At 39.2% G+C, this 19,429-nt stretch overlaps 1 protein-coding gene across 5 annotated transcripts in view; it reads left to right on the top strand.

Annotated features, from left to right (window-relative positions):
• DUO3 (Homeodomain-like superfamily protein) overlaps window positions 1-18,399 on the top strand; it is a 208,554-nt gene extending 190,155 nt beyond the window's left edge. For 4 of the 5 annotated variants that reach the window (XM_089450125.1, XM_089450123.1, XM_089450124.1 and 1 more), the window contains exons 9-10: window positions 16,706-17,351; window positions 17,686-18,399. In XM_089450125.1, coding sequence (XP_089306251.1) covers window positions 16,706-17,351; window positions 17,686-17,789 — 750 coding nt within the window. In that variant the 3' untranslated portion in view covers window positions 17,790-18,399. The remainder of the gene's footprint in view (window positions 1-16,705; window positions 17,352-17,685) is intronic. The other variant, XM_089450126.1, reaches the window with a different exon arrangement.
• The last annotated feature ends 1,030 nt before the right edge of the window (window positions 18,400-19,429 follow it).

The following is a 19,429-nucleotide window of genomic DNA, read 5'->3' as shown; positions in this document are numbered from 1 at the left end:
AGCAGAGCAGCATTTCTGAGGCAAGAACAGAGCATATTTTCTTGGGTCAGATTGACTTGACTAGGAGGATGGACCATGGACCAGGTTTGACCTAGTTATTGACTAAGATGTATCTCTGTTGAATTGAAGATTTATCTATTGAAAAGGTTGCTGGGTTTTTCCCCATGTGGGTTTTCCCAAGGTAAAATAATGTGTTCTTGTGTGGCTGTCTCTTTATGATTTCCTGACATATTGTTATTGTTGAAGTTCTCTGTGTAATTATTTTATGATGCATAATGAATGTAAGATGAGATCTGAATAAGAAAGAATCATAAGAAATAATTATCAGATTGGAGAACTCTTTAAAACTCAACACCGTCCATCTTGATGTTAGGATTCCAGGAGACGTTTCCCTTTTCATGGTGCAAGTTGGACCCCTCAGTAGCCTAAAAGCTGTTGCAAATGTGTGACATCCGACTCAACCTTTTGTACATGGACAACAATATGCATATACACAGTTCAATAGATTAGAGAACTATTATACTAGGAGAAATTCACAATGTTCCTCAGGGACTTGTTCCATGTATTTCTTGCTCTACCCGTGCTCCCTGTTTTTGGGCACTTCATTGGGAATGTTCATTGTTACCACATGTATGCCTTGGGTAGTTTGGGACTTCATTGGAGAGGTCCCTTGAAGAAATGGGATTCTCCCAGTAATCGAGGGTACTGTGGGATGCCCCCTATGAAGGTTTGCCCTAATAAAAGTGCAGAATAATAATAGGACATGTATTTTTCTTTTCTTTGAAGCAAGGAACGGGTCCAACCACCCTCACCATTCCTTTTTTTTCTCAATATAACCTTCTCCCGCCCCAACTTTTGTTGTTTCTCACTTATAGTTGCCAGTTTGAGTAAATAAAGTGTTATGTAAAAAATTAGTTAATTTTAGGTTTATTGTTTAATTTTAGGTTTAGTTAGACGACAAGGCACGATCATAAGATCATGCCCTTTCCCAAAGGGTGCCATGGCGGTATATAAGCCAGAAACCCATTGTAATCGATCATCATCTATCAATTCATTTATTAATAAAATATTTCTATATATATTTCTGTTTATCAAGAAGTTTTTATGCTCCATTGGTATCAGAGTGGTCGAATCCTCTAGCCTGTGCTGGTTCATGCATCCATCCACTGCTGTCATTGTACGTATCACTATTCTGTCCGCTGCCATATTCACTGCCGACACCCTGTCTACGCACGTCCCGCCTGAACTGCTCTCACTGTGCGTATTTCACCTTGAGTGACACGCTGAAACATCAGCAGAACCAGGGAAGTGACACACTGAATCAACAAGACGCCTGCGTCATTTTTTCCTGGGTTCCATTGCGTGGACTCTGCTGATACGATGAACCTACGCTGAAATTCTCGGCTCCCTTGCGCTGGGTTCTGCGGTTCCATTATGCTGCGGATACGCTGAACTGTCAATTTTCTTCTCCCTGCGGTGATAACGCTGAAGGGGACAGGGATAATAACGCGAACAAAAAAAAACGAAGGGTTTGAAGAGTCAAACGGTTGACATTTCCATAGGGACGTGGCTGTCCATTCGATCATTACAATAATTATCGAGTAATACGGACTGTCCATAAAATACACATATATATATATATATATATATATATATATATATATATATATATTATATTATATTATATATTATATATAATAATTAATTTAATTAATTAAAAATTATATATATATATAAAAAGTTAATTTAATTAATTAAAAGTTATATATATATATATATATATAAAATTTAATTTAATTAATTAAATTTATTTAATTACCAAAAAAAAATAAAAATTTAAGCTGGCAGATAAATACACGCCTCCACAAACTCGCTCAATGTCGACAATGACAATGGCGGATTTCCAAAAAAAATTGTTGGACGCGGAGCATAAGATAAATAACAACCACGATGAGGTCAGTAAAAGATTAAATGAATTCCAGATCAAGCTTGGGGAGCAAGCTGACGAAATCAAAAATCTTCGTGATACAACAAATCGAATAGAAATAAAGATGGAAAATCAACATGTCCAAACAGAAGTAAACATCAGAGATGCCTTAACAATGCTGAAGCTTCTGTGTAAAAGGTCGAATTGTACACCCGAACAACTACTAAAAGAAAATGAAGAGAATCAAGAACACATCTCATCAGATTCAACAAAGTCAACAGACTCTCATGAAAAAGTTGAAACCCCAAGAAAATCAGCGACACCCCACCAAGAAGTGAGTAACACAGCCTTTACAAACAAGCAACTCTGGGATAACTTTACCAATCAACACCCTTTTTTCGCTTAACCATTAGCAACATACCAGCGAAGGGCAAAAGTCGAGATGCCTAAATTCGATGGAAACGAAAAAAACAATGTTGCATGGATAAATAAAGCAGAAGAATACTTTGAGATATATGACATCAATGACGATGACGAAAAGCTTAGGGATGCATCCATGAAATGGAAGGAGAAGCATATAACTGGTATATGTGGTGGAAAAAGACAACACACGTCATTAGTTGGAGGAAATTTAAAGATGCATTCTTTAAAAGATTCCAAGATGTAAAGGAAGAAGAGTTCTTTTCAAAACTCATCAAATTACGACAAAAAGGAAGTGTGGACGAATACACTCAAGAATGGGAGACCTTGGTAACACGAGTACCTGGGTTATCAGAATCTCGTCTAATTCAGTCATACATCTCGGGACTCAAATCCCATTTACAAGCAGAACTTGAGATGCATGACATTACATCAATAGAAGTAGCAAGACAAAAAGCAAAAACAGCTGAAAAGAAATTCGAACCAATATTTTGGTCAAAAGTGGAAAAAACATATTCAAGACGAACCCAGTATATGGACTCAAATAATACAAGATATGTTCCACCACATCGTCGTGAAGATGAAAAATCTAATGTGGAAATGCAAAGGATAAAAGAGGGTAAATGTAAACGTTGTGGTGAGAAGTGGGACCCCAAACATAGATGTGCTAAAGGAAAAGAACCAAAGAACCTATATAATTGTGAAGCAACCAATGGTTCAAACAGTGAAGATTATGACATAGAAGAAACATAAGATGCCCCAGAATTCTCACCAGAATTAGATGACGGAAGTATTCCGCAAGTGTCATTATCAGCTATGACAGGTATATCACAACCTCAGACCTTAAAGTTAAAAGGACACATAAAGAAGAACAACGTAGTGGTTCTCATCGACTCTGGAAGCACACACAATTTTTTAGATGCAACCGTGGCAAAGAGACTCAATATCTTTTCATTTCCCTTACCAAACATGAAAGTGATGGTAGCTAACGGTAAGAAGATTGAAAAGGTGGGGAAATGCCATAAGGTCAATTTGCAGATTCAAGACTTTAATCTAGAGTCTCCGTTCTTCACAGTACCGTTAGGAGGAGTAGATGTAGTCTTAGGTATCCAATGGCTACGAACTTTAGGTACTTATGCCGCCAACCATCAAGTACAATTTATAAAATTCAAATGGGGTGGTCAGAAGTACAAACTACACGGGTTCCAAGCACCAGAAAATCAAGTTGTATCATCATCTCAGATGATGAAGATGAGTCGAAAAGGAGCACCCGCTTATGTAGTACAATGTCACCAGTTAGAAATGTTATCTGCAAATATGGCCAGTGAAGAGTCACCAGAGATACAAGATCTAATCCGAAATCATGAAAAAGTAATTCAAGACCTACCTATGAAGATGCCGCCTAATAGGGAATTGAGCATACAATAGAAGTCAAGGCAAGATCAGACCCCGTCAACATCAAGCCATATCGATATCCACATCACCAAAAAACGGAAATTGCAAGATTAATCCAAGACCTTTTAAAATGTGGGACCTTGATCATCTTGGAATATATAATCAAGTGGAAGGACTTACCGAAGAAGACGCTTCTTGGGAGAATGAAGCATTTTGTCAACAACATCCGTCGTTGCGTATGCTTTGAGGACAAAGCATTCTTTCGAGAGGAAGGCAATGTTATGTAAAAAATTAGTTAATTTTAGATTTAGTTAGACGAAAGGGCACGATCATAAGATCATGCCCTTTCCCAAAGGGTGCCATGGCGGTATATAAGCCAGAAACCCCATTGTAATCAATCATCATCTGTCAATTCATTAATTAATAAAATATTTCTATATATATTTCTGTTTATCAAGAAGTTTTTATGCTCCATCAAGGATGTTGAAGTTGGAATTTTTTAAACAACAAGCTTTCAAAATCTCATAGTGTGGACAAGAAGGATTTTATATAATAGACCAAGTGTATTTTATGTCGACTAAGTGAATTTCAAGTTGACTAGTAAGATTGTTTTCGTGGAAAGTAAAACTTGGAGAAGCATCAATTTTATTCATTTTTTTGACTAGAAAGGTGATATCCCAGTTTAATCCCCAAACCGGTAATGTATATTTGTACATGATGAATGGCTGTAAGTTGGACAATTGTGACTTGTTATTGTGTAAAGAATGTTAATAAAATACATCACAGGCTGTAGAAGAGGAAGGCCAAGGAACAAGAGGTTATGACTCCAGTCACAAGAGGGGAAAGACAAGGGGGACACAATCAGTAAACATAGTCTTCACTGTGGGCCAATAGACTTCAATGACCATATTCTAGCTTCCATGCCATCATGCAAGTAGACACGAGCCCTTGAAGTTCAAACTTTCTCCTAGGGGCTTATTTCTTTGACCAAGCAATATCCAAGTTTTCCCTCACATGTGACAGATTGACATCCACTGATGGATGAATGGGCTCCATTCATGAAGCATATCCGTCGATAAGGGTTAGGTCCTCAGTATCAACTTAAACACACATTGAACCCTTTCCTTCATAACCTTCTCAAAACATCCATGTGGACAAGGTGGTTCACAAGTTGAACAGGTCAGCTCTGAGTCTGGAATACACAAATCACCCTTTCAAGTCGGCCCGTCAAATTCCAAATAAGAATAATTTATACTAATACATGACACAACTTGTCATTAATAATCCCCTTTTTAGAATAGATCACTCCGAAAGGGTCTGAAATAAATTTATTACAGGCTGTTGTGCTTCCTGTGGTAAGTGACCTGGGCGAAACAATCTGAATTAACTCTCAAATAGTTTGGATCTCATTGATTATCCCTGTTCTTCCTAATGTCTATGGAATTGCTTAGATCTGCTACAGGAATCTCCTAGAGGAGATTTTTCTTTTTAGGCTGAGCTTCTGTGTTAATTCTTTTATACCAGATCTGATTTATTTTACTTCAACAATTTATTAAAAACCCAGAAAATATTTATCTCAAATATTTCTGAAATCGCTGATAAAATAAACACACTGGTATATTAACTCAGAAAATAAAATGCAGTGGAAATAAAATGGGAAATCAATCACACTACAACAACAAATTTGTGCCCGACACAAATTTCCTTCATATTAAATTTCCCAGGAAAAATTTGGGCTTAGACCCACAGAGAATATACAGAAAAATACAACTGCTGGGAACTTGGAACTTGGCCCTACAAATTGGCTTCAAGGAAATTGGCCCCTGTAAATCGGCAATACTAAAGAAACTTGACCTCTGGAAAATTTAGCCGCCCTCACCAGCAATTCTGCCCCTTTTTTCTCTCGTATGACCCTTGCGCACTTGAGAAATTCAGTCTTTGGATATTTCGATGCTCCTCTTCAATTGATTTGGCCACTCTCTCTCCTAGCTTTGGCTTCCATGAATTTTTTCTCTCGAAATTCCCTGATGCAATTCTTCTCACTTCTCTTTAGTTTAATCGAGCCTCTCGCTCTTGAGAAAATCGCTTCCTCAACATTATGTGTCTCCACCTCTCCCTTAGGTTTATTTTATAATTTTATTAAGCCAAAATCTCTAACTTTAATCTCGTAAGTGATCAATGACTAGGATTAAATCCGAAGCCTCACTTGAGATCAATGGTTGAGATTCTATCCAAGTCACTTAACTAATTTTATCATTTATTTTTAGAACTTTGGCCTAATAATCCACAATAAGTAATTAAATTAATTATTGTACTTTTCCCAATTTAATCTTAGGAAAGAAATCAATAAAATCACTTACTCAACCGAGCAAGCACCTAAAGAGGTAATCAAATATCTTCTACATGCTAAGACACCAAGCCAATGTAGAAGGCCATATGAGGATACAGAATCAACACTTCCACCTAGCAAGGAAGGGATTCTCCACCACCCCTAGCTTGTGTCTATAAAACACAAACTTCCTCTTCACTAGAGGCTTTGTGAGAATATTTGCTACCTACTCCTCTGTGGAGATGTACTACAATGTCACAACACCTTTCTGGACACTGTCGCTAATGAAGTGGGTTTTGATCTCTATATGCTTGGACCCATCAGGGAACACTAGATTCTTAGAGAGACATGTAGTTCTGATTGTCATAGTGAATCACTGTGAGCCCCATATCAAGACCAAATAATCTTGTGAGCATCTTGCAAAGCTATATGGCCTCACAACTCATCAAACTTGCTGCCATGCACTTGGCCTATGCTGAGTTGAGTGCCACTAAGTGTTGCTTCCTGCTATACCATGAGATCATTGTTGATCCCAACCTGAAACAACAACTTGAGTTTCTCTTCCTGCCCATTGCACTCCCTTCCTAGTTTGAATTTGTGTAGCCCTGCAACTCCACTCCACTAACATACCTCAGTCCATACTCCACTGTACCACGAAGATAACTAACCATATGCTTTTCTGCCATCTAATGAACCCTCCTTGGCTCCACCATGAACTGGTTGAGTGTGTTCACAACAAAATATATATCCTGCCTATTATTGATCAGATACATAAAGGACTCAATCAATTGTTTGTACAAGGTGGAATCCACCAAATCACCCTTAGAAGCATTTAGCTTCATCAAGTTGGTGATCATAGGTGTAGACATTGACTTGCAATCCTCCATCTTGAATCGTTTCAGAATCTCAACTGCATACTTGCCCTGCCCAAGGAAAATCTTGTTGATTTGTGGTAGCATTGGAGGTGCTCTAGCCATGAAAATTGGTGGAGAGGCTAAAGCACATGAGATCTCCAAGGCCTAGAATTGGTTTGGGGAAATTCCACCCGATTAGAGAGATATTAAAATAATTAATATTTTTAATGGGGTTCCTAAGTCTAAACTTAGGAAAATTAAAATATTAATGGGTATTAATATAAAACTGGGTGAGAATGTTCTAAATGACATGGATCAAGCCAAATCTAATCTTAGCCGTTGATTAGAGACTTAATCTCGGCCGTTGAAGATTCAACAAGAAAAGTATAAGAGGAGGCTTGAGAGTCAGTTGGAGACACACCAAGATTGATCAGTCAGTTCGATTTTCTGGAGCGGGGTTTGCTGAGAAAATTCGAACAAGTGATCTGAGTTGTAGCGAGGGGCAGTGAGTACATAGCACAGAGGTATAGAGAGTGCCAGAGGGCCAACATAGTGACTGAGGAGGCCACGCAGAGGCAGCGAGAGACTGCGCAGAGGTTGAGGGGCCTGTGTGGGTGACGTGGAAGGCCAGAGAGATGACGCAGAGAGGCAGAGCACTGACGTAGGGGGTTCCAGAGCTACGCAGAGGCTAGCAGGGCTGACGCAGAGCCTTGGAGAAGCGCCGAAAGGATTTTCGTGGGGCAGACTAGTGTTGAGACGCTGAATATCTGCTTCCGAGAAGAGGTATTACTACCGTGTAGAAATCTCTGTTGGATGAGCCAGCTTGACACCCTAGTTGTACTCAAGAAATCTGCATAATAATAAAACCCTCAGAATTGCTGCACTGGATTTTTTGCATTTCGTTGTCCAAAAATAACGGTGTCCCTTGTGTGTTTGTCTATTATTTCAATTGATGATCTGTATATGAGTTGAGACTGCATTTGTGTTTATGTTCAGTGTTTATATGGATAAATAACTTGTTAAGGAATAAAACAAGTAGGTGAAATAAACCATATAATGCAGTAGGAATTCTGATGTGTCAGACTTATAAATTACAACATGGTATCTGAAGCGAAAACTTCTTGATAAACAAAAATATATATATAAATATTTTATTAATAAATGAATTGACAGATGATGAATGTTTACAATGGGGGTTCCTGGCTTATATACTGCCATGGGCACCCTTTGGGGAAAGGGCATGATCTTATGATCGTGCCTTTTCGTCTAATTAAACCTAAAATTAAATACTAACTAATTTTTTACATAACATTGCCTTCCTCTCGAAAGAATGCTTTGTCCTCAAAGCATACGTAACGACGGATGTTGTTGACAAAATGCTTTATTCTCCCAAGAAGCGTCTTCTTTGGGTAAGTCCTTCCACTTGATCAAATATTCCAAGATGATCAAAGTCCCACACTTTAAAAGGTCTTGGATTAATCTCTCGATTTCCGTTTTTTGGTGATGTGGATATTGGTATGGCTTGATGTTGACAGGGTTTGATCCTGCCTTGACTTCTATTGTATGCTCAATTTCCCTATTAGGCGGCATCTTCATAGGTGGGTCTTGAAATACTTTTTCATGCTTCCGAATTAGATCTTGTATCTCTAGCGACTCTTCACTGGTCATATTTGCAGATAATATTTCTAATTGATGACATTGTACTACATAAGCGAGTGCTCCTTTTTGAATCATCTTCATCATCTAAGATGATGATACAATTTGATTATCTGGTGCTTGGAATCCGTGCAATTTGTACTTCTGACCTCCCCATTTGAATTTTATAAATTTTACTTGGTGGTTGGCGGCATAAGTACCTAAAGTTCGAGCCATTGGATACCTAAGACTACATCTACTCCTCCTAACGGTATCGTGAAGAACGGATACTCTAAATTAAAGTCTTGAATCTGCAATTTGACCTTATGGCATTTCCCCAGAGTCGATGAGAACCACTACGTTGTTCTTCTTTATATGTCCTTTTAACTTTAAGGTCTGAGGTTGTGATATACTTGTCATAGCTGATAATGACACTTGCGGAATACTTCCCTCATCTAATTCTGGTGAGAATTCTGGGGCATCTTCTATTTCTTCTATGTCAGAGTCTTCACTATTTGAATCTTTGGTTGCTTCACAATTATATATGTTCTTTGGTTCTTTTCCTTTAGCACATCTATGTTTGGGGTCCCACTTCTCACCACAACGTTTGCATTTACCCTCTTTTATCCTTTGCATTTCCACATTAGATTTTTCATCTTCACGACGATGTGGTGGAACATATCTTGTATTATTTGAGTCCACAAACTGGGGTATTCTTCGTCTTGAATATGCTTTTTCCGCTTTTGACCAAAATATTGGTTCGAATTTTTTTTGGGTTGTTTTTGCTTTTTGTTTCGGTACTTCTATTGATGTAATGTCATGCATCTCAAGTTCTACTTGTAAATGGGTTTGGAGTCTCGAAACGTATGATTGAATTAGACGAGATTCTAATAACCCAGGTACTCGTGTTACTAAGGTCTCCCATTCTTGAGTGTATTCGTCCACACTTCTTTTTTGTCGTAATTTGATGAGTTTTGAAAAGAACTCTTTTTCCTTTACACCTTGGAATCTTTTAAAGAATGCATCCTTAAATTTTCTCCAGCTAATGACGTGTGTTGTCTTTTTCCACCACATATACCAATTATACGCTTCCCCTTCCATTTTCATGGATGCGTGCTTGAGCTTTTCGTCATCATCATTGATGTCATATATCTCAAAGTATTCTTCTGCTTTATTTATCCATGCAACATTGTTTTTTTCGTTTCCATCGAATTTAGGCATCTCGACTTTTGCCCTTCGCTGGTATGTCGCTAATGGTTGAGCGAAAAAGGGGTGTTGATTGGTAAAGGTATCCCAAAGTTGCTTGTTTGTAAGAATTGCGTTACTCATTTCTTGGTGGGGTGTCGTTGATTTTTTTGGGGATTCAGCTTTTTCATGAGAGTCTGTTGACTTTGTTGAATCTGATGAGTTGTGCTCTTGATTCTCTTCATTTTCTTGTAGTAGTTGTGCGGGTGTACAATTCATCTTTTTACGCAGAAGTTTTAGCAATGTTAAGGACTCTTTGAGATCTACTTCTGTTTGGACACCATTATTTTCCATCTTTATTTCTATTCGATCTGTCGTATCTTGAAGTTTTTTTATATTGTTAGCCTACCCCTTAAGCTTGATCTCGAAACCATCTAATCTTTTATTGACCTCGTCGTGGTTGTTATTTATCTTATGCTCCGCGTCCAACAATTTTTTTTGGAAATCCGCCATTGTCATTGTCGACATTGAGCGAGTTTGTGGGGGCGTGTATTTATCTGCCAGCTTAAAATTTTAAAATTAATTATTTTTTTTAAATAATTTTAATTAATTAGATTATATTAATTTAGTTTGATTTATGGTATATATATCAAACCAACAATTATATATAGACCCACGTATTGATGTCACACCGTTTGACCAATGGACACAACGTTTGACGGTGGGAGAACAAAATCTTTTTAATGATGTGTAATAATTTATTTAATTAACACGCATGGACAGTTCTGAACCATCACGTTTGACCGTCGACCTTCGAGCAGATACACCGTCAAGCTCCTACAGGTTATGCAGAACTACCGCAGGGTTCAGCGTCTTACCGTAGGTTACGCAGAACTTGCCGCAGGTTACCGTAGAGGGTTCGATCTTAATGATGGTAGCAGTCTTCTGCGGCTGTCTCAAGCCTGTAACAACACACTCCAGGCAGACATGAATAATCCACACGCACTGCTATTTTCTGAAAAAGCCCATAGGGCCTGATGGCCAACAGAACTTGTGGGTGTCACCAGTTCGTGTTGGCTCTGATACCAGATGAAGCGAAAACTTCTTGATAAACATAAATATATATATAAATATTTTATTAATAAATGAATTGATAGATGATGAATGTTTACAATGGGGGTTCCTGGCTTATATACCGCCATGGGCACCCTTTGGGGAAAGGGCATGATCTTATGATCATGCCCTTTCGTCTAATTAAACTTAAAATTAAATAATAAACCTAAAATTAAATACTAACTAATTGTTTACATAATAGTATCAGAGCGTTGCAAATCACAGGAGGACTGAAGGCACTAGCATAATCATAAGTATTTGCAGTAGTAGTAGCTGTCCTGAGAGACAGCGCTGCTCCTAAGCAGAAAGCAGCAAAGGAGTGATGCAGAGAGCTTGCATCATCATTTCGAGCCAGAGAGAGGGCCAACGTAGAGGCAGAAGAGGCTCACGAAGAGCCATGTCACCCTACTTAGTGAGGTAGGCTTGACGCAGTTGGCTAGAGGAGTGATTCAGCCTTTGCTGGAATTGCGCAAAGATGGAAGGCTCAGTTTCTTCAGTGGTTGGGGCAGAGGGAGTTGTGGGCAGATTGTGGATTACGAAGCTAGTGGGGTGCTGTTGTTGTCGACGCAGAATAGTACCTAACGGGACAGAACCAAGGTAGAGGGAGTTGCTGCCTTGGTGGATTTCTAGCCAAGAAATCCAAATCCGAGTTGTAGTTGCAAAGAGGATCGGAGAGGAGCGGGCCGATAGTTGGTGAGAAGATTTCCAAGAGGGAAGTTGAGACTCAGAAGGAGTCTAGGAGAGAACTTCTAGGACAGAATTCGAGACTCAGAGGGAGTCCAGAAGAGGAGCGGAGATGGCAATGAACAGACTGAGGGATCAGGACAAGTTGGACAGGGCCTCCAACTTTGTCATTTGGAAGGCCAGGATCTTGTTTGTTCTGGATAGACATCGCATCAGGGACTTCACCTTGAGAACTATGGCTGTCCCAGTAGACCTAGCTGATAATGAGAAGTATGAGGATGCAATGGCGAAGGCAAAATGCATAATCCTTGATGGGGTCAAGGATCATGTTGTACCACATATTGCCGAGAAGAACACGACAAAGGAGATGTGGGATACTTTGACAACATTGTATCAAGGCACTTCCATGCAACGGGAGATGCTATTGGAGAATCAATTGTGGTCATATCATATGCAAAACGGGGAATAGATAGATCTATACCTCAACAGGTTGCAAGAGATTCAGGACCAACTTACTTCCATAGGGGCCATGCCGGATCAGGGGTTCATGGTGAGGACTGCCCTGAATGCAGTCTCCGAGGATTGGGAGACATTTGTCCAAAGTATTTTGGGCAGAGCTAATCTTCCAGGATGGGAAGAGATGTGCGCAGCTCTTCGCCAAGAAGAGATCGGACGGTTGACCAAGGCGGGGAGTAGCAGCAAAGGGGGTCGAATCAAGAAAGAGGAGGAGGAGGATGCAGCTCTGGCATCTGCGGGACAACAGGGGAGGAAGGACATCTCCAAGGTGAAGTGCTTACATTGTGGGGAGTTGGTTCATTATGCAACCTAGTGTCCCAGGAAGAAGAATAAGGGAGAGGCTTCTGTTTCCAAGGCGCTCCGGCTAAGGCGGAGAAAGAAGTCGAGACGGATGACGACTGTGCCATGAGTGCTCATGCACCTCTAGAGAAGATGTGGGGTGACATCGAGTTGTAGTCAAGAAGACTACAGAAGATGAGGGGCAGGATCCTTGAGGTACCCAAACTCTTGGATCATATTCGGCTACAGGAGCCCCGAATGACAGTAGCAGGATGACAGATGTCGGTAGAAGCAAGATGTGATGAAGCAACAATGCAGTGCTAGAGTGCAGAGGTCTGTAGCAGCGCAGTGGGGTTGTAGCAACGTAGTGGGTTTGTAGCAGTGCAAGAGGCACAGAGGTGGTTGCAACAGTGCAGAGACGCACAAAGATGGTTGCAGCAGTGCGAGAGGCACATAGGTGTTTGTAGCAGCACAGAGGCAGTAGAGGGAGCACATGATAGCAACAAAGGTAACTTCAATATTAGGAGGTTTCTGGACTGACAAGGATGTCAGTAGTTGGGTAGATCAGTTATTTACTTCTCGGTAACTGAGTTGCAGTGCAACAGTTAGTAGTAATAGTGCTATGGGCAGCATGTTGAGAGGGAGCTGTAGTACAGATGTAGCAGTGACAGTGGCAGAGCCATGGGCAACAGTATAGGAAGCAACAGTGCAGTGGATGTAGGGTAGTAGGCCCAGCATTAGCACAGGTATTGGTGCAGAGGATCGGTGTGATGTTTAGTGGTGGAGCATTACTAGAGCACATTCTTCGCTAAGAGGGAGTGTTGATTTGTGGTAGCGTCAGATGTGCTCTAGCCATGAAAATTAGTGGAGAGGCTAAAGCACATGAGATCTCCAAGACCCAGAAATGGTTTGGAGAAATTCCCCCCGGTTAGAGAGATATTAAAATAATTAATATTTTTAATATCTAAACTTAGGAAAATTAAAATATTAATGGGTATTAAGATAAAACTGGGTTAGAGACTTAATCTTGGTCGTTGAAGACTCAACAGGAAAAGTATAAGAGGAGGCTTGAGGGTCAGTGGGAGATACACCAAGATTGATCAGTCAGTTCGATTTCTTAGAGCGGGATTTGCTGAGAAAATTCGAACAAGTGATTCGAGTCACAGCGAGGGGCAGTGAGTACATGGCAGAGAGGTAGAGATAGTGCCAGAGGGCCAGCGCAGTGACTGAGGAAGCTACGCTGAGGCAATAGGAGCTACGCAGAGGCTGAGGGGCCTGCATGGGTGATGCAGAAGGCGAGAGAGCTGACATAGAGAGGCAGAGGGCTGATGCAGGGGGTTCCAGAGCTACGCAAAGGCTAGCAGGGCTGACGCAAAGCCGTGGAGAAGCACCAGAAGGATTTTCGTGGGGCAGACTAGTGCTGAGTAGCTGAATGTCTGCTTTCGAGAAGAGGTATTACTGTTGTGTAGAAATCTTTGTTGGGTGAGCTAGTTGGCACCCTAGTTGTACTCAAGAAATTTGCATAATAATAAAACCCTCAGAACTGTTGCCTCGGTTTTCCCGCATTGGGTTTTTCTTGGGGACGATTGTCCAAAGATAACGGTGTCTCTTGTATGTTTGTCTATTATTTCAGTTGATCTGTATATGAGTTGAGACTGCATTTGTGTTTATGTTCATTATTTATATGGATAAATAACTTGTTAAGGAATAAAACAAGTAGGTGAAATAAACCAGATAATGCAGTAGGAATTTCTGATGTGTTAGACTTAGAAATTACAACAAATCTCTCCTGGTTGTTGCCGCACCTCTAATCCCAAGAAGTAATGCATCAAACCAGTGTCCTTCATCTCGAACTCCAAATCAATGTCCTCCTTACACATCCTTATGAGCCTTTCTGAACCTGTGAGAAAGAGATCATCAACATATAACACCAAGATGAGTGACTCACCATCAACAATACATAGTACAAGTTGGAGTCCACCTCACTCTTAGTGAAGCCCAATCCAGGTTGGTACCCATCAATCTTGGAGTACCATGCGCAAGGTGCATGCTTGAGTTTGTATAAGGCCTTCAATATGCATACATGGAACCCCCTCCCATGCACCTCAAAGCTATGAGGTTGTTTAATATACACCTCTTCCTTAATTACCCCATTGAGGATGACAGTCTTCACATACATTTGATGTATCCTCCACTCCATGTTCCAAGCAATAGAAATGACTACTTTGATAGATGCATATTTAGCGACAGGAGCAAATGTCTCCTCGTACTCTACTCCCTTCTTCTGGGAGAACTGTCTCACCACAAACCTCGCTTTCTACTTCTCGAAGCTGCCATTTGCTCTTTGTTTGATCTTATAGATTCATCGAGAAGTGACCACTGACTTCCCCTCAGGTATCAATACTATCTCCCAAACATCATTCTTCATGATGGAACTATACTCTTCCACCATGGCATCCCTCCAAACCTGTTGGTTTACTGCCTCCTGAAAGGTAGAAGGCTCAAACTCATTGATGTTGCTCGTCAAAGCCAAACTGGGAAATATGGTAGGTGGTCTACTCTCCCTCAAGGTCTTGCTAGGAGCCTCTACATGCTCTTTTGCATCCCTCAGGGCCTGCTTGGCCCATCTTGGCCTCTTTCTGGTAAAGCTCGAAGGAGCATCTAGCTCCTCCTAATTTGAAGGCTATGCCCTTACTGCTAGTGCTACTAGTCATTGCTCAACCTTTGGAACCTCTCGCTCTTGTTCTTCTACCACAACTGGGTTTGTAGCAATGGACCTCCTAAAGGCCTACCCTCCTCGAATTTAGCATTATTCCTGACCACTATCTTCCTCTATACTGGAATGTTGACTTTGTAGGCCTTTGAAGTCTCACTGTATCCAACAAAAGTGCCCCTCTTTGATGAAAACTCTATTTTAGTCTTCTTTGAAGGAATGTGGACATACACTAGACTATTGAAGATGCATAAATGACTCACCTCTGGTTTCACTCCTGTAAAAGCCTCCTTAGGAGTCATGTCCTCCATTTCCATGCGAGGTCTCTTGTTATGCAAGTATACAACTGTAGTACATCATGTCTCCGCCCACAAGAACATAGGTAGATCCTCATCAAGGATAATGGCCTTGTCTGCTCCAACTATACTCTTTATCTTCCTCTCTGCCACTTCATTCAGCTGCAAATTTTAGGGTACTATTAGCCCTTTCTTGATTCCTGTTTCCTTTCAAAAATCCTTAAAATCGTTGGAGATATACTCACCCCCATTGTCTAATCTCAGGACCTTGATCTTTTTCCTAGTGTGGTGTCCACAAGAGCTTTGAACTCTTGAAACTGACCGAAGACCTCATCCTTGGCCTTCAGGAAGTAAATCCATGTCCCCTTAAAATAGTCATCTATGAATGTCACAAAATAACTACACCCAAAGATAGACCCCACTGACATAGGAACACAGGGGTCAGAATGCACCAAATTGAACACACCCTTGGACTTGGTCTCATTAGTAGGAAATGTTGCCTTGGCTTGCTTGCCAAGCACACATCCCTTAGACACACCATCGTGCATTATACCGAATTCTGTAAAACCAGTGATCATCTCCCGTAACAATGGTAGAGCCCTTTAGTGTAGATGTTCCACTCTGGCTGTCACTACTATGTAGTAATGTACTAGGGCTTTCACTGGCTGTCCTCTAAACAGATATAGGTTATTCTCCCTGCTGTCTGTTGTCCTTTAGGCAAACCCCCTAGAGAAATGCATCCTGTGATTTGTTGCTGCCTGGATGAGATTTTCTTACCAGTCTGGACCTGCAATTTTCCATTCATCAGTTACATTCTTGTGCTCATCAGTCATTCACAGTGGTGCATCACTTCCCATGCCACTGATCTCAGATGTCCTAGAAGATATCTCATGCTGCTTCAATTGTTGGTTGATATGGTTTCATTGCTTAACCTCGTCATCTAAAATTGATGCTAAGGTTCCATCACATTGTGTAGATGTCAGCATTAGATGGATATTTTATCACTTTTAACTTGGTAAGGGTGTTACTTTTTTACTATTTTAAACCATCCGGGACATAATTACTTTTGGATTTGTGTGCCACTAAGCTAGACCCACTAGGAACCACTGAGAAATCAGGTTGGGTAGCTTCCCTTCGAAACTTAACATTTTCCATTAAACAATTTTCACTTTCCATTCCATCCATAAGAGACAAGATTCCCCCAACCTATGGTTAACTTGCCAAAGACCATCCAAAAGAGGGTGGCCAAGAAAGATAAGTTGTGGATGCATTCCTTAAACTTCATGCATTAGATTTATTTATATTTTATGGAATGGTTATTTACCTAATTGCATTTGATTATTGATTCGTTTTGAACAGGAAGAGCACTGTATTGAATTTGAGGAAGAGGAAATTATTTCCGAAGGTGATGAAACTGAGGAAGAGTGCAGGGTGGAAAATACTGTTTCCAATGGAATTGCCGGTGCTAGTAAGGATCTATTATCTGTATCTGCTGCAGCATTTGTAAGCAAAGGACAGAACTTGGTCAGAAACAGGTCAAAAAAATTACAATGTCAGGCTTCTGCAGATGATTCTGTTGGCAACAGGTCAAAACCAAAAAAGCAAAAGTCCAATCAAAGGGTTAGCAGGAGTCACCATGAAACTGTACCGTTTGGTTGCAGAAGGAATAAAAGGAGAGCAAAAGAGACACAGGAGACCAATGGTATATACACAAATTCTGTTTCTGCGGATGCACAGGAATGTAATTTAAATGCTGTAGAATTTCCTACTGAAGACTCGTCTCACCGAAGTCCCGCAAAGCATTTGCAGAGGGGAAGAAATGTGAAATGCTTTGGACAGAATTCACAACGAATTAATGCTGTTGCCGGCAGTGTTTCCAATGCATGTGAAAACCAATTGGTATCAGATGCAAACGGTTCAGGACTACACCACTCCGAGGTTGGTAAACAGGAGAATGAAGCTAGAGCGTTTGACAAGAAAGATTCTACTTTCAAGTCTACCAAAGGTATTATTTTCCTTTGAACTACTGCCCTCCAATGTTAACTGTTTTGCCTTGGGAAAATGAATACATACCAGGCAAGCTGGCCACATGTCACAACCATTTCGCCACCCCTTAGGGACTTCAGATCCCCAATTTGCCACAGAACAGTACAACTCATGCTGTTATTTAAATCAATTTAGAGGTCGAAAATTTGAGCATTGTATTGGTAAAGAAGCAAACCAGTTTCCTTAGCTTACTATGGGTAAACGAGTGTAAGGGTGTTTCTAGTATGTGGGCATTGTTTTTGCAGTGCATTTGAGAGATACTGCTCACTATAAAGTTGAACTAACACAAACAGGTATTTCTGCAGAGGCAGACGAAACTGCATTTGAAGCAGCTGAAGTTCTCAGCGGAATCCATCAATGTCCAACAGACCAGGAAAAAGAATCTCAAGCTTCCTGAACTATGGATTTTCACCACCTCGTCGGATTTCCTGTAATATATTGTATTCCACATCCGTGTAAACACCTCGGGGAAAGATGTCATCAATTTATATATGTTTTATGATATACAAAATTTTGTTTATGTTTATGGATGCAAATGTTACATCCATATTTTTATGTTCATCACTTCCTGACATCACCCTCTGTTTGAGTAGCAATTTGCTCATCTGTTATCACTTTTTCCAAATAAATGTCAGGTTTGTAGTGTATGCAGAAGTATCTGTATGGTTGAGCATGTTGAGGTAAATCAAATTATTCCCAAGACTGTGGCTGCATCCTACGATCCCACGGAGCATTACATTTGCTGTTACTTTTGTTAGGGTTCTCATTTAAACTTTCTGGATAACAGAGTTGTATGCAGTCATCACATTGGGCGAATTTTATTTGGAAAAAAATCGATATTAGCGGATTCTCTAGCGCTGAAATAAATTCGCCAGATTTGGTAAATTCGATTTCCAGAATCTGAGTCATACTCAAAGTTTTCTAATGTAAGATTAACTTTAATCTGCTATTAAAAATATAAATCTCTTTTGTATAAAATCTAAAATAAATTCGCCAGATTTGGTAAATTCGATTTCCAGAATCTGAGTCATACTCAATTTTTTCTAATATAAGATTAACTTTAATCTGCTATTAAAAATATAAATCTCTTATGTATAAAATCTAATTGTCTCCTATTAGAATTTTGAGATAAAAGTCTAATTGTCTCCTATTAGAATTTTGAGTTAAAAGTCTAATTGTCTTATATTCGAATTTTGAGATAAAGGAGTGGTCATTTTTTTTAATCTAAATTTAATCTTTCATGAAATCAATTGAATGCGGGTAAATTTCTTGTTTAATAAAGTGAATTTTATCGTGCTCTATGAACGTAGACATTGTCTTCTAACATAGTTGTTTATATTTTGCAGATATATGAATTATAATATTAATAACATAAATATTTGTATTTTGCAGCTGTACAAATTTTAGTTCTAATATTAATATACCATGAAGTTCAAACTAGTGACAAGCACATTGTAAAGTGCATAATACAAACTTACCCCTTGTTACAGTTTGTAAGTATTTATTTCTCACCATATCTTTAATGTGCATCTCAACCTACAAAGAATCATAAACTTTTGTTATGAATAATTTCAAAAATAGTGCTTATGTTTGTGGTATTGGCCCCCAAAAAGTAAATTTCTGGTATTACTTTTGGGATTTTGCATATTATTATTCTTACGATGCAGGTAAATAAATAATATTATTTTTTTATTTTATTTTAGTTTATAATTAAATTTTAATAAATTGATTTAATAAATATTTTTTATTTATTAAATATTGATATTCTATTGACAATATTCTGTAGTATAATATGCTATATTTATAAAAGTAGTTAATATTTTATTAGCAAAAGTAATGTAACATTTAAATGTTAGTACTAATTTATGATATGATAGATAAACCTTGATAGTTTAAATAAAATCATATATGTATTCAAAAAATTGGGCACAAATGTTCAGATAATTAATTAACCTTGTAATTGTATTAATTAAATAAACTGTACAAGGAATGTGAATAATATAAAGCTTCAAGTAAACAATTTAAGTAATTAACTAA

Source organism: Pinus tabuliformis, chromosome X (genome assembly GCF_031772625.1).
Source record: "Pinus tabuliformis cultivar Carrire ecotype Pingquan chromosome X, CPIR1, whole genome shotgun sequence".
Lineage (NCBI taxonomy): Eukaryota > Viridiplantae > Streptophyta > Pinopsida > Pinales > Pinaceae > Pinus > Pinus tabuliformis.
This window is presented reverse-complemented; position numbering and strand designations above follow the sequence as displayed.